Source organism: Vulpes vulpes, chromosome 6 (assembly GCF_048418805.1).
Source record: "Vulpes vulpes isolate BD-2025 chromosome 6, VulVul3, whole genome shotgun sequence".
Lineage (NCBI taxonomy): Eukaryota > Metazoa > Chordata > Mammalia > Carnivora > Canidae > Vulpes > Vulpes vulpes.
This window is the reverse complement of record NC_132785.1, coordinates 8,627,831-8,654,963: the sequence shown is the minus strand read 5'-3', so window position 1 is coordinate 8,654,963 and position 27,133 is coordinate 8,627,831. Positions and strand designations below refer to the sequence as shown.

At 36.8% G+C, this 27,133-nt stretch overlaps 1 protein-coding gene across 5 annotated transcripts in view; it reads left to right on the top strand.

The window, feature by feature from the left end:
- The window catches only part of DGKH (diacylglycerol kinase eta), a 176,902-nt gene extending 150,002 nt beyond the window's left edge, over positions 1–26,900 (top strand). For 3 of the 5 annotated variants that reach the window (XM_072760621.1, XM_072760623.1, XM_072760622.1), the window contains 13 exons: positions 1,907–2,024; positions 3,033–3,143; positions 3,286–3,382; positions 6,082–6,189; positions 7,990–8,103; positions 8,342–8,476; positions 10,106–10,269; positions 13,887–13,992; positions 15,068–15,160; positions 17,928–18,047; positions 18,376–18,484; positions 19,992–20,122; positions 25,048–26,900. In XM_072760621.1, the coding sequence (XP_072616722.1) occupies positions 1,907–2,024; positions 3,033–3,143; positions 3,286–3,382; positions 6,082–6,189; positions 7,990–8,103; positions 8,342–8,476; positions 10,106–10,269; positions 13,887–13,992; positions 15,068–15,160; positions 17,928–18,047; positions 18,376–18,484; positions 19,992–20,122; positions 25,048–25,137 (1,496 nt within the window). In that variant the 3' untranslated portion in view covers positions 25,138–26,900. The remainder of the gene's footprint in view (positions 1–1,906; positions 2,025–3,032; positions 3,144–3,285; positions 3,383–6,081; positions 6,190–7,989; positions 8,104–8,341; positions 8,477–10,105; positions 10,270–13,886; positions 13,993–15,067; positions 15,161–17,927; positions 18,048–18,375; positions 18,485–19,991; positions 20,123–25,047) is intronic. The other 2 variants (XM_072760620.1, XM_072760624.1) reach the window with 1 other exon arrangement.
- Positions 26,901–27,133: the final 233 nt, after the last annotated feature.

The following is a 27,133-nucleotide window of genomic DNA, read 5'->3' as shown; positions in this document are numbered from 1 at the left end:
TAAAATAATAAAGGATAAATCTAGAACAGGTCTGGAGTACTCCATGTCTAGGGGTTATATCTCTATTTAAACCTGGAATAGTGGGTTGACCTTCTTGGGTTAAAGCTGTGAATGTGGCTAACCTTAAAACATTTTAGAAAATATACTTTTGGGAGACCTGGGTGGAGCAGTCAGGCATCCAACTCTTGGTTTTGGTTAAGGGCGTGATCTCAGGGTCATGGGATCGAGCCCCAGGATAGGCTCCATGCCTAGTGCAGAGTCTCCTTGGGACTCTTTCTCCCTCTCCCCTGCCCCTTCCCCATGTGCTCTCTCTCTTTCTAAAATAAATGAAAATAAAAGCTTTAAAACATAAAATTGTATACTTTTCCATAGGGCAGCTGGAGTCTGATTCTTCACTTCTGCAAACTGTTCTTTTTATTCTCACCAGAATGGTTGTTTTGTGTGTTTTGTTTTTGTTTTTTTAAGATTTTATTTATTTATTCATGAGAGACACACAGAGAGGCAGAGACATAGGCAGAGGGAGAAGCAGGCTTCCTGCAGGGACCCTGATACAGGACTCGATCCCAGGACCCCGGGATCATGCCCTGAGCCAAAGGCAGACACGCTCAACCGCTGAGCCACCCAGGTGTCCCCAGAATGGTGGTTTTGTTAGCCATTAAAAAGAGCTGTTTTGTTTACTTATTCAGACATAAAAGAAACTGGCATAACTAAGTATGCCATAGCCTATTCAACACTATGAAACTAAATGAAGGAATAAAATTCATCTTGATGACTTGATACCCAGCTAAACTTTGTAGCTAAAATAATAAATAATAATCTTCTAAGAAGAGCACACAGTTGAGGAAAGGAATGTTTGCTCAAGAAGGACTTTTTTCCTAATTTCCTAGTGTTTCTCAATTCCATGATACATTTTTCTTCACTCTTTCCTTTTTTGTTTGTTCCCTTAGGCCCCTATTACTTTGTCTTCTTTCCAGAGTTTAATGCTTCTAGCCTCAATAATCGGTTGGGTAGATCATAAAATTAATTAACTTTGAATATTGTAACTACTTAGTAGAAAGCTAACTAGTTGTTGAAATAAATTTGAAGTTTTACATTTTTAGAGGTAAGATAAATGCTTCATTTTTTATGTTCAATATTCTAAAATTCATAAATGCCTGTGTTTAATATTTTCATAGTTATTCTTGATACCGACACTGGGTTTTCACCTAGTATACCCATTAAATTTTTTTCCAAAGATTTTGTTTATTATTTAAGAGAGAGACAGAGAGAGCATGAGAGGGAGACCAGAGAAAAAGGGAGAGTGACAAGCAGACTCCCCGCTGAGCAGGGAGCCCAATGTAGGGCTGGATCCCAGGACCTTGAGATCATGACCTGAATGAAAGTCAGATGCTTAACCAACTGAGCTACTCAGACACCCTTCTGTTAATATTTTGTGGGTTTTTTTGTTTGTTTGTTTTTTGTTGTTTTTTTCTGTTAATATTTTTAATTGTTATTATCTATGCTTCAAGAGTTTAGAAGTGGTAACTCCATGACATTCTTGGTAATCAGGCTTTATTATAAATTCCTTACAGACTTACCACCTTATTTGCTTAAAAAAGGAAGTAATATTTACTTGTTTAAGTTATAGAATCATCAGAATGGTAAATGAGAAACTGTCACAAATAGACTCTTATTTGGGTCTTTATCTGCTGCATTTTTTTTATAACAACATATAGATCCTAAGAAGCATCAAAACCCTTGTAACTACCAATGACATAGTTCTTAGTTTTGACTAATGGAAAGAGCAGACACTGAAAACCATGCTTTGGGGAAAAGTGTCTGAGATTGGGGCTGAAAACAATGCACTGGCTTTTTCTCGTCTTTTTTCTTAACATGTGATCCTCTGTGTATTTATTTTTCTGGCCAGGTTTAAGAGCAGGACTCGCTGCCTCGATTGCTGGGAGTTCTATTATCAACAAAATGTTGCTAGCAAATATTGATCCTTTTGGTGCAACGCCATTTATTGACCCAGACCCAGATTCAGTGTAAGAAAATACTTTTCTAAATACCTTGTTTTGGCTTTTCTAGTTTCTACTTTATACTAATGGTAACATTGTCAATGCCTTACAAGAAATACGGTTCCCCATACAAAAGGCGTCATCAGAAAATTCCAAAAGTTGGTAATGATGAGTACATTGGTGCACTTGAAACCCAGTGGTTTTCAGGATCTGTTCCTGAGCTAGGCCCTGTCCAGCCCATTGTGTGTGATAACAACCCTCTGGCAAAATGAGGCATAGCTGTGTTCACTCTCCCCTGGAATGCTGTATTCATCGGCACCTTCATAGCCATACTTTTGCTCTTCCATTTTCCCCCTTTCTTCTCAGGCTTGCCAAATCTCTCATCTTTCCCCATCCAGTTTCTAGGTTTATTTATTTCAGGAAGCTTCTGGCCCACATTGATTTCTTCCCTTCTTAAAACTACAGGGTTTTTTTTTTGGCAGTTCCATATGAACTCTTACTTACATATTTAATTTTGCTTTTGTTATATCTCGTATCTCATCTCTCTGATGACACTCCTCAGAGACAGTACCATATTTTTAACTTCTTTGTACTTTCCAAAGCACCCAGAGGAGTGGACTGGACCTAGTCATTTTCTGCGCAATAAATATTTATCCATTGATAAGAGTAAAAGTGAAGAAGACTTTCTAGTGATCAGAAAAAGAGCATTGGCACCTGACTGTAAGGCCTTCCCATTTGTGTGTGTAGTGAGGGGCTTATGTAGGAAGTAGGACTGAGGTTTTATTACAATTAATAGAAAAGCATTACCATGACTCTGTCTCCGCTTTGCCTTACTGACTATCGCTTTATATCATATGTACCAAAAATGACATATACGTACTGGGCTTGTGCACATGGCATATGAACAGGAATAAATTTTATCTCATCTATAAGGCATAGAAGCTTAAATGCTTTTAAGTGCCATTTTGTGTGCAAATAGTAATTGTTGTTATGAATATGAAGTTGACTTTTATATACTTTTCTTTATTATCACAGAGATGGATATTCAGAAAAATGTGTCATGAACAATTACTTTGGGATTGGATTAGATGCAAAAATTTCATTAGAATTTAATAATAAGAGAGAAGAGCATCCTGAAAAATGCAGGTAATTTTGGTAATAGTAATAATGTTATTACATGAAGGTAATTTCACTTTAATTTCATTTATTAGCTCTTTTGCTCGCTCTGCCTTTAAAGAGTAAATCAATAATAGCTATTGATTGAATTGTCTGACAATATTTATTTCAGGAGCCGAACTAAAAATTTGATGTGGTATGGAGTCCTTGGAACCCGGGAGTTATTACAGAGATCGTATAAGAACTTAGAACAGAGGGTTCAACTTGAGGTAAGTTCATCTCGAAGTCAAGATATTTCCGATGATCTTTTTTTTTTTATTTCAGATGATCTTACTTAGAAAAATAATTTTTTTGTATGTAGAGCTAATTTGTAGAGCCTCAATGCCTCTTTAAATGTTTGAACACTCAATGGTAATTATCAACTTTATATGGTAAATTATCAACTTTATATAAATGATGGCATAGACATTGGATATGAACAACACACTTCATTAGCAGTATCATTAGCTCCAGAAATTTGGATGGTTCTGTGGTATCATGGTGCTCTATCAGAAGGTAGAGTTATGGGAGGACATTTATAGGAGAGCATTAGGAATGAATTCTCAGATTCTCTCATTAAAGTTTACAAATTCTGACCCAATTTTATAATGCCTGAGGTTTCATAAATCCCTGAAAACATTCATAGTAAACAGACTCTTAATTTAGATGTATATTTGTTCCAATTATTTCCAACAATAGTAAAATTTAAAAAGATACATCTAACTTAATTTAGATGTATATTTATTCCAATTATTTCTAACAATAGTAAAATTAAAAGAGATTTACATTTTTAGTAGCTTTTACTAATTTAAAGGGGAAATTAAGGACAGCAAAAGGTATTTAATCTTTTCCACTAACCGGAAAAAGAAGGTTGGGGACATGGCTCTGAAAAGTCTACTAACTTCTGTGAATTTTATTTTCTTTCACCCTTGGTCCAGTATTCACAGTTTATGCTAATACACATGTCTTTCTATCTTGTATCTTTATATAACCAGATTTTTTTTTATAACCAGATATTTTAAATTAAGGTGTGGCCTATGTTCAGAAAAGTGTGCAAATCTTAAGTCTATAGCTCACAGAATTAAACAGAACGTTATTATTTTAGGTGTTATCTTAACACTGGAATGTGGGCTACAGAAGTGCCTGGCTCATTCATTATCAACTAAATGGCCTAGTAAAAATAAACTCATTATACCTTCCACTCTAGAGCACAGCCACATGATCAGCTGGTTTCATTTATCATTGCTATGAAATTAAGATGGATGTTACTGGCATTTTTCCCATCTCCTTTAAGTTAGTTATATGACTTAAACAGCTTGTTCTAAAGCACACGAAGATACCCATTCAATTTATTGGATTCAGAAAAAGTTTATTATTCTACTAAAAATGTTTGTTCATTTTATTTATTTATTTAAAAATGATTTTATTTATTTGAGAGAGAGCATGAGTGGGAGGGGGAGTGAGAGAAGCAGACTTCCCACTGACAGGGAGTTCAACATGGGGCTCGATTGATCCTAGGACCCTGGGATCATGACCCAAGTCGAAGGCAGATGCTCAACCAACTGAGCCACCCAGGGACTCAGTGTTTGCTCATTTTAACAAATAGACATTGAGCACTAACTGTGTACCAGAAATGGCCCTAGATGCTGGGGTACTCTATCTATACTCTTGAATGTATTTCTATGAAAAAGAAAATAAAATGTAAAAAATGCATGTAGGAATGCAATCAAGTATAAAATATTCTCAGTTATTTAAAATGTTTGAAAAGTGGATTGAAATTGGATTTTCATTTGTTCAAAAAATTGGAGATCATTTCGATTGGGCAGTAAATGCAAGTTTTATAAAGTTTTATTAATTACTTTTATTGTAAGAATTAATGAAAATATAGTATCTATCATAAGCATGACATCTGCAAGCTCTTCTCTTTTAAAACAAAGGACTAAACCTTCTATTCAGTAAGAATTTACTTACATGTCATGTATAATTACTCACCAGCCGTATGATATTTTTTCCCTATTTAAAAGTTAATTTTAATTTCCATTTAAGTGATTAAGTAGAAGACACAGAGTATAAGAAGTATCTTCCTGATATTCCTGACATGCATGGTTTTTCTTTCTTTGGTTTTGGTTCTGACTACTTGAGAAACTCAGCTTTGACTCTGACCAGCCACCGGTAGATAAGGTGGCTAGGACCCAGAGGCCCTCCCTGAACCTGTTTTCAAAAAAAATGCTTAACATAAGCACTAAGATGACTATAATACAAGTGAGAATAGCGGGACGCCTGGGTGGCTCAGTTGTTGAGCATCTGTCTTTGGCTCGGGATGAGATCCTGAGGTCCTGGGATCGAGTCCCACACCGGGCTCCCCATAGGGAGCCTGCTTCTCCCTCTGCCTATGTCTCTGCCTCTCTCTGTGTGTCTCTTACGAATAGATAAATAAAACCTTAAAAGAAAAAAAAAGCGAGTGAGAATAGTATAAGTGACCTGGAAAAGACTCCAGAAAAGTACTGCCTGATTTTGGCAGGAAGAAGAGATAAAACATATTTTAAGTTAGTTTTCTATAACAACGTCTGCTATAGTGATTTATATTTTATAAGATAAAGGTAATCTGTAGGAATATATTTACAGGAGAGCAAGCATGACCACTTCCCTCCAGCACCCTCTGTCTTTGGTATATTGTAGTGGCTTCCTAACTAGCAGGTTTGCTCTTTTAAAAAAAAAATTTTTTTTATTTATTCATTCATGAGAGACAGAGAGAGAGAGAGAGAGAGGAAGAGAGAAGAAGGCTCCATCCAGGGAGGCCAACGTGGGACTCGATCCTGGGTCTCCAGGATCCCACTCTGGGCCAAACAAAGGTGGCGCTAAACTGCTGAGCCACGGGGGCTGCCCAAGTTTGCATTTTTTATCTAACCTCTAAGCTTTTACCTTACAGTGTGATGGTCAGTATATTCCTCTCCCCAGTCTGCAAGGAATAGCAGTGTTGAACATTCCCAGCTATGCAGGAGGCACTAACTTTTGGGGTGGAACTAAAGAGGATGATGTAAGTATTTTCTTGTGCCTTCCAGATTCCAGAGGCTGCCCACATTCCTTGGCTTGTGGCCCCTTCCTCGGTCGCCAGAGCCCACAGGGGCAGGCTGAGAGTCTGCCCTTTCTGATCTCCTACTGCCTTTCTCTTCCACTTTCAATGACTTTTGTGATTACATTGAAGAGTATGTATCATCCCACTGCATCATCCAGGATAATCTTCCCTTCTCAAGGTCCCTCCTATAAAAGTCTGTTTTGCCATGTAAAGTAACATTCACAACTTCCCCAGGTTAGAACATGGACATTCTGGGGATGAGAAGGTGGAGGGACCTTATTCCGCTTACCAAAATACCTTTTCTACTTTTTACTTTCTAAATTTATGTGGCTATTATTTTTATTTTTAGAAATGTTAAGAGGGTTCATTTGGCCTTTGATGTTTAGGGCTATGTTTAGGCAGGAGAGTGTAAAAAGAAGAAAACACACTTAACAAATGTAATTAATTAATGTTTTAAAAATAATAAAATGAAAGAGAAAGAACAATTATTAAGATATACATCACAATAAAGAGGGGTCATCACGGTCTTTGAAGAATCACATGTATGGAACGATAGCCCCTTTTATTTGAGGTTTATAATATAAGAGTTCTCACTAACCCATTTTTGCACGGCTCTTAAATGAGCTGACAGGGATTAAAGTATAAAATAAATTGGAATGTACTTGTGATTTTCATTATATGATTATATTCCAATCCTATTGAACTATAAAATTTACATTAGCTGTTAATTTTTTTGTCAGCCTGTAACTACTCTTAAATATTTTAAAGGGAAGAAATCAGTGAGATAAAGATAAATAAAGCTCACGACGCCCACTAGGTAATCAGATAGTGTTCTGAGAACTTCACATTCATTATTAACAACCACAATTTTTATCTAAATTTTACCAATGAAGAAACTGACACTAAATTCAGACAGGAAGTAGCAGAGACAGGATTTAAAACCATGCAGCCTGCTAACAAAAATGATAAGGAATCATCAAGGTTTGCAAATTCATATCCTGATATTTTCAACGGAAGTTTTGCTTAGGATACTACTTTATGCTGAATAAATTTTTTTCAGAGGCATAATTGTGTATCCTATACTCAAAGGGAGAATAAAAGGAACAAATTATTACAGCCAGAATTTCAATTGTTTGATTAAATTAACTTTGTGAACATGCACTTAACATCAAAACAAAGTAAGCCTGCGTTATTTTTATTCTTTGAGATGTCTGTCGCCATCTTCTCAAATGCCCTAAAAAAGTTGTTGTATTAAGATACAAAGGACATTATACATACATATTGCTTGTAACACATTGGAAGATTCCCCTTAGAACATACCAAGGGAACTGGGTATTTTAGGTTTCCTAAAATCACATGCACCATTTTTTAAAATGTAAAGACACCTGAGTTATGTGTGAACAGATATTTAATATATTTTATATCAAGATGGATTACGTATTTATTTTTTTTTCCATGATGGATTATTTAGAAATATAATAGTTCACCGGTTCAAAGAGTGCTTTATGAGAGACATGAACATTTTATCCGTGTGGATTTTAAACCTTTCTTATGAGGTTTGTTTACATTAAATCATCTTCAGTGGGGGTTTTTTTGTCCTTAGATTATCATTTCCTAATAATGTTTACTTACTTTTCTCCTTACTATTTTCATAAGTTTTTTTTTAATATGTATACTGCTGAGTTTTATGTTGCTGATGTATCACTACATCTAAACCTTAACCTATCAGGGGAACTGTAATAATGTAGTTTTTCCTTTCAGATATTTGCCGCACCATCATTTGATGACAAGATCCTGGAAGTCGTTGCAATATTTGATAGCATGCAAATGGCAGTTTCAAGGGTCATTAAACTGCAGCATCATCGAATAGCTCAGGTTGGTTTTCTCTGATCAAACCTGACCTCATGACTTGGGCCACTGGGGAAGCTATTCCAAATGACTCCTATGCTGTCTGTTCATCTATAAGATGTTAACTTTCTTGTCACGTCAGCTGTTACTGTGTCATGAGAAGTGGAAAAACATACATTCCATTCCACGGAATGAAGGCTGAATGCAGATTGAGTATCAGTTTCTCAAGACAATTTGTTCTCTAAAATAACTTGTTTTATTTCAGTGCCGTACAGTAAAAATCACTATATTTGGTGATGAGGGCGTCCCAGTGCAGGTGGATGGTGAAGCATGGGTTCAGCCTCCAGGAATTATCAAAATTGTGCACAAAAACAGAGCTCAGATGCTAACAAGGGACAGGGTATGTAAAAAAAAATTCTTCTAGATTTTTATCAAGCCTTTTAACAATATTAAATTGTGAGGGGTGCCTGGGTGGCTCTGTCGATTAAGTGTCTGACTCTTGATCTCGGCTCAGGTCTTGATCTCAGGGTCATGAGTTCAAACCTGGAGTTGGGCTCCATGCTGGATGTGGAGTCTACTTGAAGAAAGTTGTTAGGAAGAATAGAAACCAAGGAAAAATATTTAAATTGTCTCTGTCTCTCTCTCTCTTTTTAAAGATTTTATTTATTTATTCCTGAGAGACACAGAGAGAGAGGCAGAGACGTAGACAGCGGGAGAAGCAGGCTCCTCACAGGGAGCCTGATGTGGGACTCTATCCCTGGACCCGGGATAATGCCCTGGGCTGAAGGCAGACACTCAACAGCTGAGCCACCCAGGCTTCCCCTAAATTGTCTCTTAACCTTACATTTAGGTCATTGTGGTTTTAAATATGAATAAGTATTTATTTTTTTTAAAAAGTGAATAGAGGGGTGCCTGGGTGGCTCAGTTGTTTAAGCATCTACCTTCAGCTCAGGTCATGGTCCCAGGGTCCTGAGATCGAGCCCCACATAGGGGCTCCCAGCTCAGCGGGGAGTCTGCTTCTCCCTCTCCCTCTGCACCCACCCTCTCCCCTCTTGTGTGCATGCATGCATGCTCGGTCTCTCTCAAATAAATACAATGTTAAAAAAAAAAAGTTAATAGATGACTAGGGGCACCTGGGTGACTTATTTGGTTAAGCAACTGACTCTTGATTTTGGTCTAAGTCATGATCTCAGGGTTGTTAGATCAAGCTTCCCATACTGCTCCCTGCTCAGCCTCCTAGGATTCTCTCTCTTTCTCTCCCTCTCCTTCTCCCCCAACCCTGGCTCATATATGTGCATATGTGTGCATTCTCTCTGTCTCAAAAAAAAAGTTAACAGACTATATTTTTATTATTTTTTTAGATTCACAGAGAAATTGAGCAGAAAATGTAGAGAATTCTAATTGTATTCCCACATACCTCCTTACCTCACTGACATACAGTCCCTTATTATTAACATCTTGTATCAGTGTGGTACATTTATTATAGTTGATGAGCCAATATTGATTATTAAAGTTCATAGTTTACTCTTCATGTTGTACATTTTATGGTTTTTGAGAAATATATGATCACTTCTATCCACCATCATAGTATCGTACAGGATAGTTTCACTACCCTAAAAGTTCCTTGTGCTCAACCTATCCATCACTCCCTCCCTTACCTCAGCCCGTCTTCATAGTTTTACCTTTTCTAGAATATGTTTTAATTAAGGTCATACTTGTAACAAATAAGACTGCCAAAATCCAGCCTGTGTCTTTTATGCACATAAAGTACAGGTTGAAGCCTCAATTGGAAGTCCTTTTTGAAACTCTTCAGTGATACACTCCTCATCGCAGATTACATTACTTATCTGTTATGATAACACTGAAAAAGTTTAAAACATCTATTTTGTGATTTACAATTCCTTTAATGAAACTCTAGATTGGGAAAAAAGCAATAGTTTCAAAGTCATTCGTGTAACACCTAAATACACACTTGTGTGGGTCTCAGAGCTCCAAACTAACAATTCCTTTCCATATTGATCTTAAATAGGCTTTTGAAAGCACTCTGAAATCTTGGGAAGATAAACAGAAGTGTGATTCCGGTAAGCCAGTTCTTCGAACCCATTTGTACATCCAGCATGCCGTTGACCTGGCCACAGAAGAGGTGTCCCAGATGCAGCTATGCTCCCAGGCTGCAGAGGAGCTCATTACTAGGTATGGTGGTCCTGCATGCTCTAGGTGAGGAGAACTCTGGCTTGGCCAATTTTGTTTTTTAGTTTTGATACATAATTTTAGCTCTTTGGGGGTATCTAAAAGAAATGCATTTACCCTCCTTTCTCATTTGCTGCCTCATTTATGCCTCAAGTAAACCCTCTCCAACACACACACACACACACACACACACACACACACACACACACCCCGCTACCTGTGTTCTCTGCAGAACAGACCTTGGACTTCCTGAAACACAGTGGAAAGCTGGCCTAACTCACCCTACCACACGGTGCTCTTTCTGTTATTGTTGATTTCCTCAGTTTTACACAATCTTTACACTCTACTACTTACTTATATATTACTTTACAATTATTGATTAAATGCATAAGCATTTAATGTAGAAGGAATTGTAGAATGTGGAATGTAGAAGGAAACATAAACATTAACCCTGCTTCCATAGAAATTTGGGTGGGGGGTGGGGGAGTGGGGAAAAGCCTGAGAATCAGTTTCCAAAGACGTATCCAGAGATTGGGAGACCACCTAGGAATTAATTTTAGTAGACGAAAGGGAAGAGATGAAAGCACAAATTCCAGGAGTGTAAAAGAGATAAAAATCACTATGACCAGGAGTGAATTTTATTGGGGGAAGGGAAGGGAACCATGGAAAAATTTCTTATCCCCTCTTCTCTACCAAATGGGGATAATATGAGCTAACTTTGCAGGTCAATGTGAAGGCTGAGACCCACCAAGTAAAGAGCTTATTAGCACATCATATCTGGCATATTTGCTGTTCTGTGAATGGTAGCTATTATATTCTTACCACATCTTCATCTGATCACTGATAAGAATGTTGTGGAAAAAAAGAAAGAAAACAAAGCTCTTTAAATATTTGTGGGAAAGCTAGAATGCACTAGCTGCTAGAGATATAAGAGAAAAGATATGAACTCCCTACTGCTAGAGACCAACATTCAGAATTAGAATAAAGTATGATAACTGCAAGATATTGAGTAGCTTAGAAGCAATGTAAGAGAAAATGAGTATTTAGTTAGCTAAATGCACAGAGAACTTCGTTATTCTATATCTCAGTTTCTTACCCACAAAGAGCCTCGTTTTAGGGTATTACAAACCACTTCTGTGAAGTCCAATTTACAGTAGGGTTTTTTTGCTTCTTTTCCAGATTTACTGAGGAATAATTGACAAGTAAAAATCATTTATACATAAATGGTGTACACATGATAATTTGATACATATATACATTGTAAAGCAATTACCATAATTAAGCTAATTAACAAATTATGGCTAATAGCATGGAGGTCTTTCAGGAAATTAAAAATAGAACTGAAACAATTTCTTGAAACCAAAATATACTTTCTGTATTATCTCCTTTGAAATCAAATATACTTTCTGAAATAACTTCCTGTCAACTAACCAAATAACCTTATCAGAAAAAGGAAAGTGAAGGAAGGTTGGCCAGACTTGCTTTTGGTCAACCTAATTTGGTTCCCCATATGTTTTTTTAAATTTTGCAAAAGATAAAAATCAGGCCCACTCATCTATTTTCAGAACTTACTCATTCAGTATTCAACAAATAGTTTTGAGTCTGTTCTTCTGCATGCCAACCACCATATTAAGCAGTGGGGATGCCAGAATGGCTGTGTTGTGGTCCTCTCTTCTTAATTTGCTGGCAGGAGAGCAGGAGGGAAAAGTGTGGCCAAAGTGCTATCACAGGCTCAGTGGGGCACTGTGGATACACACAGGAGGCCAAGAAAGTAAGGGAGGGTTGCCTAGAAGAAGTGATCTTCTGCCAAGTCTTGATGGAAGAGGAAGAGAAGGAACATTCGAAACATGGGAACAAGCCTGGGCAGAGGCCCAGAGGAGTGTGAGGGAACAGTACTTTTAGGAAATTTCAGGGAATGGAGGGTGACATGGTATATGTGAGAGATAGAAAATGTGGATGGAGGAGTGAAAAGAGGCCAGGTCTTATCAGGAAGTTTCTGGAAACAATGTGTAGCATCGTTTGCAAGACAGCAAAGCAAGAGCAAGGTGAACACTCTTAGAGTGGTCCTGACAGGAAACAATGGATTGAGGTATTAGAGATGGAAAGAAGTAGAGAGACTTAAGATAGATTATGATCTAAAATTGCTATATGGCCTGAATTAGGAGAAAGGACGAATGGCTGGATGGATTGTGGAACCTTTGATGGAACCATAGGATTCAGGAGGAAAAATAGATTTGAGAGGGAAAAATGACAGGGTCTTCCAGAATTCAAACTATATTAGAAATATCCAGAAGGAGGGGCGCTTGGATGGCTCAGTCAGTTAAGCGTCTGTCTCCTGATTTGGGCTCAGGTCATGATCTTTGGGTCGTGAGATGGTGCCCCATGTCCAGCTCCATGTGCAACGGGGAGTCTGCTTGAAGATTCTCTCTCTCCCTCTGCCCCATCACCTCGCACTCGCTCACACATGCTCTCTTGGGTGCTCTCTCTGTCAAATAAATAAAATAAATTTTTTTCAAGAAATATCTAGGAGGAAATTTGAGTAGGCAGTTGGAAATATTGATCTGAAATTGGTTCATCTCTTCCTTTTTTCGAAAATTAGAGTAACATTTACCCACCTCTATGCTTCTGATAAAGAACCCATTCTTCATGATTTCTCAGAAATATTGAGATGACATTTGCAAATTCCTTTGTGCCATGGATATCAATAGTCTGATCTTTAAGAATTAAGCTCTTTTCCTTTACTCTTGACTCAACTCTATAAACCCAGTCTCTTCTCTTATTGTACCCTTTCTAGTGTCTTCTCTTGTTTTACTCTTTCTAGTGTGAAGGTCATTCTCCTCATAGTTGCCAGAAGCAAAAGATTTGCGTAGTTTTGCTTTCTTGCTCATCTGCAAACTTTATATGGCTTTCTAGCCCTTGGCTGAACTTTTCCTCTTTTTTCTTTGGCCTTAATACCCTCCAGGATCTTGTCTGTTCAGGATATTCTTGAAGGTTTAGATTCCAGAGGACTGTGGTACAACAGGCTTTGGAACTAATAGACATAGATTCAAGTCCTGGCCCTGTTACTTTTTAGCTTTGTATACACACTGACTCTCTGCACACCCTCCAGGTCTTCATCTATAAAGTGGAGAAAATTAATCACAGCTACTTTTTAAGTTGTGAATATTAAATTAGATAATGCATGTAGAGCACTTAGTGTATAGATGATAAATATGGCAATGTTCTTCCCCTAATCTGTTTTACATGTTCCTGGTTGAAGTTGCAATGAATAAAAGATTAAATTTTTGCTCCCTACATTTGGGACCTATCTCACTTGCCAGGGATACTTCAAAACGAAATGTTACTATATTTTGTTCTTCTAAATTATACCTCAGTGTGTTTGTCTGTGAGTCTAAGCCTAACTTTTCCCATAAAGATTTTTGGTTTCATATTCCTTATTGCAGTAGGGTTTGAATTTTGTTAAGTCTACCCTTTTTATTCATAGTTGAGCTGAACTCACTTTTTAAAAAAATTCCCTAATTCTTTTTTTTGACTTGTCTTAATCTACCATTTCTGTAACTTCAAAGAAATCACCAATGCTCAAATTTTTTTTTGTTCACCTACCTCGTTTTTGCTTTCAGGATCTGTGATGCAGCCACAATCCATTGTCTTTTGGAGCAAGAACTGGCCCATGCCGTAAATGCGTGCTCCCATGCACTGAATAAAGCCAACCCACGGTTCCCAGAGGTGAGGAGCTAATGGTAAATTCTCATTCCACAGATTGTTATGTATTACACATATATTCTGATGCCAGAAAATGGGCCGTGCCCTTTAAAAAAGTATTAGCCGGTCTATAGGATTGTCTGCCAGAGGCTTATGGTAAATGTGTGGCCACGTTTTTTTATTCTTCTTTTCCTGGCATTTTTCCCATTCCTGCTCTTAAATTTCCTTCACTTTCCCCCCATTTCTCTTTCAATCACTTGTCCTTGCCATCTTCCTTGCACTCGTTCTCCTTTGAGCTACAGTCATTCCTCCCTGTTCGTTCTTTCACCTTCTCCCTGCACTTTGGCGTAGGACAAACCTACATACCGCGCATTTTTTTATTAAAGATGTTCATTCATTGTCGAAGTTCTGTGCAGAAGTTGTCCTCACCTCATGTTGTTCCATTAAACTGGTAAAGTTGGTAAACTTTTTCATGTAGATGCTGGAATCTGTAACTTCTTTTTTTAATTTGTAACTTCTATCATTTTTTTAACATAGAAGTTAGAGAAGGAAAAGAATACTGTGCTCTTGGAATGCCGTACATGGTACAAGTTGTAGCATAGAGAAAATTGATAGCATTATCATATTCTTTTAATTATTCCTTGGAAGTTACCTAAATTGATGTACAGATAAATGCTAGTCCTCAAGTTAAAAGCCTAAAAAACAACCTGATTCCTACTTCTGAGAGTGAAAGTCAGGGGATAAAACTGATTATGATCTGATAATGACCTCTTTAAGGCATCGTTTTCTTTGACTTAACTTTTTTTGTGGGAAGATGTATATGTTGCGAGCAGACGCATGTTTGTACGCAGGAGATGTGGTGTTAAGTGTAACCATAGTCAGTGCATTCATTTGGTTCTGCGAGGTAAGGATTAGAAGAAGTAATCATACGAACAAATACGAGGGTGAAATTGTTCAATTGTAATAGAATTTGGGTAGGTTTTTCCAAATATTTGTGATGTGAATTTATGGGAAGAATAAAATTTAAAGTATTTGCTGATGATTGAATCCCACCTTCATATAGAACTACTTGTGTTTGATGTGTTGTTTTTTCTTCTAGAGTCTTACGAGAGACACTGCCACTGAAATAGCCATCAATGTGAAGGCACTATATAATGAAACAGAATCTTTGCTAGTGGGCAGGGTTCCTTTGGTAAGGAAGAGATGACTGGTAACACAAGAATGATGATCAATGTGTGGGCCTCACCTTTATTAGGGAACATGCATTCATCAAATTCTAATGCCGAACCTGCCTCTGGCCTCCATCCTCAGAGCTTCCCTTTTACCTGGCTTTTGCCTTCAAGGAAATATATGGCTACCTCGGGGGGTTATGATTCAGGCTAACAGGAGTAGAAGTCTCCATTCACATATGCCAACATGTTTTTATACAGCACTGCTCTCCCCAGTCAGTTTTGAAGAGACTTGAGCCCTTATGAAACGTAGCAGGCATTTCTTGGTACTCATGAATTCCTTATTGCAGTAAAATAGAGGAAACCATTGGTTTTGTTCCCGAAATTAACGTCTGCGATATGATCGGTTTGGTTTTTAGATTTGCTGAAAGGGTAACACTTTATAGACTCGATGCTTCGAGAACTAATTTCAGGAACTAGCCCTGTCTCTAGATTCGCTTAGATTGGTGCTGGAAACCAAGGTTAGGGCAGGTCTGAATCTGCCCACGGTCCCTGGACCTCAAGCATAAGTCCTGAAAGCCCACAGATGTCCTGTTGGATTTCCCCAGAGTTGACCTTGTCAGCCTTTTATTTACTCTCACCATTTTCAAATATTCTAGAATATTGGGTCTTCTCGCCCCCTAGTGTTTGACTGTGGGTTATTCACACATGCTGTTGTAACTGTAGAAAGCCTAATGCATTGGCCCATTTTTTCTTCCTTGGAACAATTCTGATGAACTGTTCTGTGATGATCTTAAAACATTTCTCTTGACGGTAGTTTTACCTCTTGCTCTGGAAAATGTATACCTAAAGGAAAGTGGTAGTAAAAGTCATAGTATCTGGCATAGTGGGAAAATGGAAGGTGTGTCACAGTCTGGTTAACTGTGTGACTGTGGTTAGGATTTCTGTTTGATTGGGGTCCAGAAGAGTACCGTCCTTGGAGCGTCTTTTACTGTGAGAAGAGAAGCTTCAAGGATGAATGACATCCGCTGCTCTTCCCCACCTCTAGAGGAAGGGATACATACACCTTCCTTGGGGCCAGGCATGGCTCCCTATGCAGTGGCCGTGAAGAAAGACTTTTAGGAAGACACATTGGTTATCTTTTTTGATAAAACCAATGGAACATTTTGCCAATTCTTGGCACTTCTGTTATTAACCAGAGGCGTCTTGCTCCTCTTCTAAAATGATCCCAGTGAAATCCAGGGAGCTGTGACTTTGGTCCCAATTTTTAGGTGAAGGACATGTATTTTTCTGTCTTATTTGAAATAGAAAACTCTTGACTGACAACCTCTAGAAGCAGAACTTATTCTATGTTTTAGCTCTCTCTACTGCAAGCACCCACTGAGTGTTAGTTGGTTAATATTTATCAATTATATTATGTTAATATGGAAGCACTAACCCCACAGACTTTTAATCATTTCGATCTACCTCTCTCGTTGTCAAATATGGGTGTTTGGTTTAAAACATATACCAGTGAATTTTTTTAAAACCTTCGGCAATCTTGATGTCAAAATACAGAATCAATCATATTTGAGTTCAGCTAAGGTTTACACTTTATTTTGCTTCTGGAATGAATATGCAATACCATTTTATCAATTTTATAAGGTGTTCATTCTTCGAAAGTGGTACATCTTACATGACAAGGTGGAGAATCTCCATATTCTTACGAACTACTAGAAAGGGTAGATGCCTTAAATAACCGAGAGGAAAAAAGAATGACTGTAATAAATAACAGGAACAGTTTCGCTGAACTTTCAGTTTAAAATTCTGGGAACCTATATGTGTATCCTCTACAGTTTTAAAGTAATTTATGAAAGAATTGGTTAGCGGGAGTAGACCTTAGAAATAATTGAGTCATTTTCTACTATTTATTAAGGAAGAAACTAAGACTCTTACCATCAGTCAGCCTCCCCTTGGTTGCATAGTTAGTAACAAAGCCAGGACCAGAAGGCAGTCACCTCCCTTCCTGTTCTACACATAACAGTGTTTATTTCACCTTTACTATTGAATTTCTAAGTGATTTTTAATAGTTGCTTCAAATAGGTGGATAAGTGACCAGTTAAATTCTCTTTAAAGTTTCCAAACTCTCTTCCAAATTGCAAACCATTTTAGCATTTTGCTTTTCCCTGATTTTTGCAACAGCTTTTCATCACAAAATTTTCTGAGATTCGTGGAGGGGTTTTTTTTTTTTTTTCCTTAAACTTACTATTTTAATTCTCCAGGAGATTTCTGTGCCAAGCAGTTCTTATTATGTGACATGTTTTTGACCAATTTTTAAGAATAGTATTACTTGCTTACTGGAAATCAGAGGATTTTTTGCTGGAAATCAGAAGGATTTTTGCCACAAATAAGTAGAGCAGTGAGATTACTTATTAGCAAGCGAGCTAGTGGAGTGGGTGGATGAATGCATGGATTGGGAGGGAAGGAGAGAGGAAAGAATTTTCAGAAAAAAATAAAAAGAAAACCACCAAAAGCGATAATTTTTTCCTGTGACATTATTAAAATCACACTAACGATTTATATTATCTTTGGGAAGTACAGATATATCTATCCAGATTTTTTAAAAATGAGCTCAATATAGAATAATTGGCTCCTTTTTTCCTATATTCCTTTTTATTACCAACAACAATAACTGCGCCTACCCTAATAAGAGATGAGAATGTTCGTTGTCAAAATAAAATGAATTTATTCTGTTTGAGATGGGTCATTGAGACTTGTTTCATTTTGTTTTTTTAATATGCTGGTAAATAGCAGTTAGAATCCCCACACGAAGAGCGGGTATCCAACGCCTTACATTCTGTGGAGGTGGAGCTGCAGAAATTAACTGAGATTCCTTGGCTTTATTATATCCTACACCCAAATGAAGATGAGGTATGTAAAATTTGGCCTGTTTCTTTATCAAGGTAGACTTTATGACAATAGTTTGGAGTCGTCTTTTGAAAAAGAGATGGTCAAGGGATAATAAATTTTGAATACTACTTTCACATGTGCTGCTCTTAAATGAGCAAGAAAAGGCTTCTATGTGAAGAAAAGGAATCAGCACATTTTCAGGAGTACATAACATCACACACTTTTAAGAAGGCATCACTTCAACAGTGTTTTGTGTTTATAATCTATTCCTGCGTTGTCTTTGATACTGGAGTGAGTTCTTCTCCTCTTAATGTCCTGAGAAAATTCTCTTCTTGCTCTATTCGAACAGGAGCCCCCCATGGATTGCACCAAGAGAAACAGCAGAAGCACGGTATTTCGTATCGTGCCAAAATTTAAAAAGGAGAAAGTTCAGAAGCAGAAGACAAGTTCACAGCCTGGTAGGTGATCCGCACCGGAAGGGAAAGTATAACATTATGGAAAAGATAGCTTATTACAGCAATGCCATCCAGGCGATAAAGATGTTCTGGAACTATTTGTGGTGACCATTGCACATTATGAATGTACTAAATGCCACCGAATTGTACACCATTAGTATGGTAAAAATGGTGAATTTTATTTTATGTTCCTTTTACCGCAATACAGTAAATCATATCACACCTAAAGTAAGTTCCCAAAACGGTAGGAGTCTGTAGCTATGAAGCACACGAGAAAACGAGGTGGTCGCTGATATGCTCTGTTCAGTGGACGTCAGTGCATCCGTTTAGATGGCCCTTTGTCTTGCATGACAACAATTCAAGGCATCGGTGTATGATTTGTTTTTCTTCTTCAAAGTTCAAAATTTAGATATTTTGATTAATGGAATGTAGGAAACTTACATTCACTCCTTTAACTTGCTAAATCTGTTTTCCATCTAAAGTTATGTATTCTCTTTCTCCTGTTTCAAGAACTTACTACACCATTTCGATCCCTCGGTGATGACAGTCTACCGTGACACTCACATTCTCAAGTGAAGATTAAACTGTCTTTGATGTTGTCTGTCTGGTTCCTTTCATCTTCCCCTAGAAATTAATTTTAATGCTGCATTAGTGCTGAAGCACCTTCAAGTTCCGTGTATATGGCAGTAGGTGCCTATCACAGTCAAATCATTTAATAATTCTTCCAAGTGAGCTATCTCCTTTTAAAAAATGATACATGGCCTTATTTTTTGACAATTGGAGAGCAGCTATAGAAGAGCATTTTAAAACCAAATATGGCAAATAGATACACTTGAATTAAGCTAATCGCTGTTGAATAACATGCACAAAATAATGGTAATACGTGTTGAAAAATAACAATACAACTAATCTTAGCAGTATTGACAGTTTTCAGAGGACGTTAAGCGATCTAACAACACATTTAGTGCTATCATTGTCAATAATTAGAATTATGAACAGTAAGAGAATTACTAAAGGCAATACTTGAATTCAGCAAGACGTGGAGCAGAAGTCTGTTGTAAAAATCAGAACCCCATGTCAGATTTTCAATTTTAATTGAAAATTAAAATTGCTTATAGCTAATTAAATTCTGACTAGTTTCATATATGGCCTTAAGGAGAGTCATCAGAGTTTATTTGGATCTTGTACTATTGATCCTAATCATGAGAAAGACAGCTTTTACTTAGAATGTGTAGTTTGGGCGACTTTGAGAGGAAATTGAGCTAAAGCTAAAGGCATCGGTGCACAGCCATGAATGTCTTTGCATAGTCAGATCTTTGCGTTCGTTGACAGTCTGTAACCTGCATGGGGGAGAAACAAAATGGGAGTTTTGTCGAAACACGACACCTTTGCCCTTTCCCTTTGCTAGCACTGCCGCTGTACTCTGTCTTGCATCTTCTTTGGCCAACCTTTGCTTTGTACTGCATTAAGCATGTAGAAATTAAGGGGGTTTTGCTCTTAACTTTGGTAGTTCAAAAATGGGGCACAGAGGAAGTTGCTGCTTGGCTGGATCTGCTCAATTTGGGAGAGTACAAAGAAATCTTCATCCGTCATGACATCAGAGGGGCTGAACTTTTGCATCTGGAAAGGCGAGATCTGAAGGTATTTCCTTTGTGCTTCTTTTCTGCTTTTGAATATTTCCCCTGCAAAACAGAATCCTTTCTCCTGCACCTCTTTCGTTCTGTGCTTCTAGCTTGGCTTATGTCATGCAAATGTGCAATAATCTAATATGCATTGTCCTGTGGTTGGAGTTCCTTGTATGCTTTTTAAACAAGAATGTCAGCAATATTGTCCTATCAGGTATCATTCTCTGGTTATTGTAGCTAAAGCTTAGCATGAAGTTAATGATTTTTTTCTCTGCATCCATTCATATGGCTGTTCCTGTGCTAATATTTCCAAATAGCTCATGTTTCCGTCAGTTCATTTTATTGGATCAGCGTCCAAGGTGGTAATTATTGCTGAAAATAACCCTTAAAACTCTTAATAAAAGGTTAACAACTAAAAAATGAGTCAAAATACCAAAAACAAAGTCTTCCTAATATCTGGAACTAGGTAAGAGACTTACAGCAGTGGCTACTTAGTGACTTACTGTTATGATTGTATTATTCTCAAAAATAAATTTATTATCTTCTTTAGTAAATGAAGTAAAAATTATGCTTCACTTTTCCGAGAATGCAGCTTAAAGTCTGTTTGTCATTTATTTCAAAGAAAAGAAAATCATTACTTCATGGTCTCCAGCAATTCCCTTTTATTTTTTGGGGTGGAGATTCAAAGTGGCCAAAGTAGACTGTTGTATCTTAAGGTTAGGAGGAGAATTTTGTCATGTTAGATTTTCTTACCAAACACTGCCATTTTAAAATTCCAAGATTGAAAAAAATAAAAACAAAAAATAAAATTCCAAGCTTGAATAATAAACAAGTGATAAAGCTTTTAACATATGTTTCAGTGATCCCTTTCCTATAGAACAAGTTCTGAATTGCATAGAATTATGATACAGGGAATTCCTAACAAATTCATAAACTGTCGTGCCTTTATCTACAAACATGTTAGCAGAGACCTTTGAACGATTAATGGGTAGCATATAGGATTTTATAAAGCAGCTTTAATGCATTAAAAGTGAATGCTACATATACTTAAACATTTTTAACCATAATAATAATAAAATAATAGTTTAATTACCACAGTTGAGAGTCCCAAATATGGAAAATAGCAAAATATATGAAGCTAGAGTCCATAGAGTAAAGGTTGACTGCGAAACTTGGAATGAGTGCATAAAAAAATAAACATAGGGGATCATTATATCCAACATATTTATGTAGCTTCTTATATTCTTGGCAGGCAGCAATATTTATCGAATAGCTACTGATTGATATATTATGCCAGCCTCTCCAGGAGCTTACATTTCATCTGCCATGAATAAGCATATATTTAAGGAAAAGACTGTATATATAATTATATATGTATATGTTATATATATGTACATGTGACTATAACATACAAATACATCTATACACACACAGTGAGTAAAGCAGATATTTGCAGAATGGAAAAACAGAACTCATACACATACAAAGTCAAATTTAGAATGATAGGACCTGGCTGGAAGAAGGAATATGAGTAAAAAGGAAATGATTAAGAATTATTTTTATGAACTCTCTTTAGCTTTTCATGGGACTTTTTGTTCTGTTGTGTTTTTATTTTTAATGCAAATTACATTCTTTCCCGCAGAACACTTCTTTCAGAAATTTGTATTGTTATAGTCCTTTTTACCTCTTTTGGTTCTAAAACAGGGTGGGGGGGGGAATAACAAAAGGAAAATAATTTTTTGGAAAGAGCCTACTCTAGTACAAAGCCATGATGGTAGAAATTGAGCTCCCCATGCTCTCTGGTCGTAGCTATAAGAGGGAGCAGACTCTTCAGAGTAAAGCCGTTGAATGTCGGTAATGGATTACCCACTTATCCACTCCCGTTGCTTCAGATATGGTCCATGAATATGTGAGTGGTTCATGGGTTTGTAGCTCCAGCCCTGACATCATTTGTGAGCTTTAGGATTATATTGCCGACTCGACTTGATACTCGCCTATCACACAGGGGGGTCAGTCTTAACATGTCAAAAACCAAACATCTACTCTGCTGTGCTGCTCTATGACTCTACATCTTAGTGAATCACCCCTCTCTCCCTCCAGGTGCTCGAGCAGGAGAAACCCACCGCCATTCTCAGCACCTTCCTCATCTTTATCGTTTTCCCCTTACTCATGAAGGGCATCACCCAGTCAGGTTTCTAAACTCGGCCCATTTCTCTTCCTGCTTCCCCCACTCCTACTCCATGCCACCTCACCACTGGCCTGTGTGAGGCCAGAGTTCTTAGCAACTCTGAGTGATAGCTTAACATCAGATGGGTCACCTTTCAATGACTTCCCACTTCTCTTGGAATAAAGCCTCACATTTTTGTGAGGCCTACACTATTCTGCCCATTTATTTAACCTGCTGGTGAATCACTGGCCTTGCTGGTCTATGCCCCATCCAGCCTGGCTATATTCCATTCACTTAAAAATACTAAACTCTTTCTCACCTTTCGGGGTGCACCCTGCTACAGTATGCTTCTCCTGCTACCCGTCACATGGCTAACTCCCACTCAGATCTTGGCTCAGGTGTTACTTTCTTATCAGCAAGACAAGAGATAGCAATGTGTCATTGTAAAGATGGGAAAAGAAAAATATTTCTGAGGTGCTTTAGCAGATAAATAAACTGATCCATTATTCTCCCTCCAGGAAGACAGTAGGCAAAAGTGAGGGGCACTAGAGACCATGGTAAAGACACAATGGTTTTATTCGTATGGTTGGTTTTTTATTTTTTTCCATTTGGAAAGTTTGCATACGTGTGGCTGGAGAGATCACTAGAGAGATCGCTGAATATATACAAAGCATATTTCTGCAAAATTAGGCCTATTCATCCAGAGAAAGAAAAGGCCCATAATAAAGACTGTGATAAAATAAATTAAGAAAGATATAACAGATGTCATGGCACAACTTTATCATAGCCTAACTCCTAGAAGACATGAAAGTATTGAACTCAAAGAAAATTTAGCTATAAGTTAGTCTAACTCTGTGGGAAACATTCATCTCATTACACCCAAATGGTAATTCTGAGCAGAGCCTGCCTCTCTCAAAGAAGTTTTTATTCTGGAGAATACAGTGTGCATATGGCCTGAGATAAAATATTTAATATTATTATTTTTTAAAGATTTTATTTATTTATTCATGAGAAACAGAGAGAGAGGCAGAGACACAGGCAGAGGGAGAAGCAGGATCCTCGCAGGGAGCCCGATGTGGGACTTGACCCCTAGACTGAGGATCACGCCCTGAGCCAAAGGCAGACACTCAACCACTGAGCCACCCAGGCATCCCAAAATATTTAATATTAAATGTATTTCTTAATCAGATAATTATGTTATCACAAAGCAGAAAGAGTATTTAAATATCCCACCCAAAGAATCTCAACACAACTGTAAATGCATTTATATTTCAGAGTTAGGTAGCAGGCACTAACTATCTACCTTTAGGATTTGGCCTTGCTTTTAAGTTTGCTATTTTAGCACACACTCAGAAAACATATAGTTTCTTAAGACTGGTTGTGAATGACCTGGCGTCTTATGAGAATGTCTTTTTCAGGGTTGGTTACATACTGTAAAAATGTGACCCAGAAATTATCTCAAGCTTGAAATGAGCACTTGCTGTAAAAAGAGTATTTTCCAGAAAGATTCAAAATTATCCATAGATAAAAAATTGTCAGTAGCATTGCTGCTATGCAATTCAAAGAGCCCAAAAAGTAAATGGAAGAGAGAGCACGTGTGTGTGCGTGTTTACAGTAGTCTGATCTATTTCGTTTAAAGCTTAAAAATAAATAGTGCTCCTAGCCTACAAAATAGAATGGATATTTGGAATCTTTATCATCTCAGACACATAATTTTGTGGTCCCTCATAATCCTGTTTTCTAGGCTGCTTTGGAAGCCATCTTTTTTGCTAATTTTCAAATATTTCTAAGTCTTCTGTTTTTTATACAGAATGGGTTTGACTTCACATTGATTGTGCCCAGTATACTTAGAGAAACCAGAGGGTTTGGAGGCCATCACTCTTTTTTTTTTTTTTTTTTTTTTTTTTAGCTTTTCAGGTAGTGAATATCACGGCTGTCTTGTATGTATCTCCTTCATTCGTGCAACAAGTATTTATTTGTCAAGTGCCTGTTGTGCACTGCACACTCTGGAATCATCCTCCATTTCTGAAAGCTAAATATTGAATTCTTGGCTCTTTAAAAGAAGACAGTTCTGTAAGAAACCAGGAAAGTTCTGAGGGAAGGGAGCCACAAGTGTTGTGAGGAGAAGCATCAACCCACAGATAGCTAAGTTTAAGCAATTTTTTATACTTCCACGTTACAAAGTAGAATATTTAAACAATCCATTCAAATCAAAGGCTCTAAAGATGACTGTAAATACATTTACATTCCAAATTTAGGCTGGTGGCCCCTGATATCTTTCTTTAGGATTAGGCTTTACTTTCCAGTCCCCTGTTCTAGGAAGGAAGTGTATGGCTGCTTAAGACTGCTTGTGGCTGCCCAGATGTCACATGTCACTTTAATCAGAGATACCAAAAGAACCTGTGTTTTAAAAAAGAGGAAGAAAAAGGAGAAACTAATTTTGACTCGAATTACTGCCATTGTGTATAATTTCTGAGAACGTTACATTTAAGAGTTTGTGTAGGATGTGATTTTTTTTTCTACTGGTTGGTAATTTTTCAATATCAGGTTTGTTTTGCTTTATAAACTTTATAAACTGATTTCATAGCTCTTACTTCATAAATCATTGAGTATAAACTAAAGTAAATGAATTAAATGCTAATTATACTCTAAGCTAGTAAAATATTTAATCCCCAGTTTTCTCTTGTCAATAAACTTGTTTTCCTTCTTTTTTCTTTTTTTTATTTGTTTATTTATTTGTTTGTTTATTTATTTATTTGTTTGTTTGTTTTTAGGACCTGGGGATAACGAAAGTGGGTCATATGAAGCGAATTCTCCAGGGAATTAAAGAGTTTGGAAGGAGCACTCCCCAGTCTGAGGTGTAATCATTTTGGTGCTATTCCTTGGAAGGGAAGTAATTGCTACGTAATACAAAGCTCTTAGAAGCAATTGTCTGTTTCTGTACTTTTCTGCCTAGAAAAGCAAGCACCATGGAAGCACCTCTATGGCTTGATATGTTGCTGTGGGTAAAAATTTTGATTTGAGGTATTAGAAAATATTTTTGTGCCAAAAAATACATTCCACAAAGCCATTTTCTTATTGTGCAAACTTGACACGTTCAAATATGCTCATATTAGTAAGAAGGTAGGAGGAATTTGAGACAATTGCATTGTCTAAAAGGTGGAAATGTTTACTTTCCTCAAACCTGGTCAGATGGAATGTTCTTACTATGTGACTGCATAACAATATGTGGCTAAAACTTCTTAGGTTTCGTTATTGGAGGCATTGGCTTCTTCCTTAAAATCATTGGTTAGGAGACTAAGATATAAATTAAGTTGTGTTTTGAATGTTAGATTGGGTATGACCTCAGATTCCTAGCATTCAGTGGTGGTAGAATATGGTTGAAACCCTTCAGATGTTATGAATGAATGCAAATCTTAATGCACGACATTCCTGCCTGAATTGTTTTTCTTTTTCTTGCATGTCACATGTAATATCGTAAAACTTAGCTTTAATGTCAGTTTTAATGTAATTTAATTTATTACTACCGAAGAACCTTTTGTTGGTTCAAGGCACTTTTCTGTTCTTTGATGTGGGATTTTGGATAAATATTCTGTATCTAAGATTTTGTGAACATGTGTCTGTGCCATAATCAACAAATGATACACATTTTATGCAAGCCAATTTGATGTCACTCTATTATCAACAGTAGATATGCACATTAAGAAAATCTCTGGATATTTTCATAAAATTACATGTTCTGTTGTTGAACAAAACTTATTATAGCTTCCCAAACCAAAATTCCCACATTTTGTTATTTTTTGTGTTAATTTAGTATTTATTTAATACTCTTTGCCTTTATAAATGTAGTGGGCTGTTGACATCCAGGAGTTTCCCCAAGGTCTCAAGTGGGATTTGTATACTGATCGGTCACGCAGACTTACCCACTGACTAGAGTGACTACTGACACAACTTCTCAACAAGAGATTTAAATTTTTAAATTTTTTCTTAAGGGCTTTATATTATTAATTATTATTATCTCACTTAATTCTTATATCAAGTAGATATTATTTTCCTTTTTCTAACCCACTAGACTTCAGTGTAGCTTACTAGGAGTCAACATTGCAAATTATCAAATCTTTGAAAGCCAAAAGCATAAGTGTCAAAAAGTCACAAAAATATCCTTAAACTATCTTTCTTTAGACGTTATATACCAAAAATTAATTATAATATTTAAAAATCTTCTATATAAGAGAAGTAAACAGGGTATTGACCCAGTGGTGACAATTTTCATGAAGTAGCCTTCTAAGTAGGTGCTCAATAAATATACATACACACATATATACATCTACACATATATGTTTCTATACACATACACATTTATATGTAAATTCAACTTACATATGCATAATCTTGAAATATACTCTCATTGATATTTTCTAGACAATTATTTGCCAAATGCCTAATGAGAGAAATTAATGGGAAAACATTTAAAATGAACACTGTCAGACATATAATTTAATGATAGCCAAGAATTTTAAATATCTGATACTTTATTCTTATTTATAAATCAGGTATTTAACTACTAGTGAAATCACAAAATTTGGATATCTTAAAAATAAATGAGCCTGATGGGCTCCTGACCAAATGTGTCTGACTATATATTTTACCTAAGTTGTGAATAAATATTAATTTTCCAAAGGGAATTATATCAAGTAGTGTGAAATAATCAAAAGCTGCTCAATATTGTCATGTTACCCACTCTTATGAAATTCAAGGGCTTCTCTTCCAGTTCCTTTATAGTGCTCATCTCCCCATCCCCTTGCAAGGTGTCCTGCTTTTCCAGGCATTTCCCTGTGAAATTAAAATAGAGATGCCAGA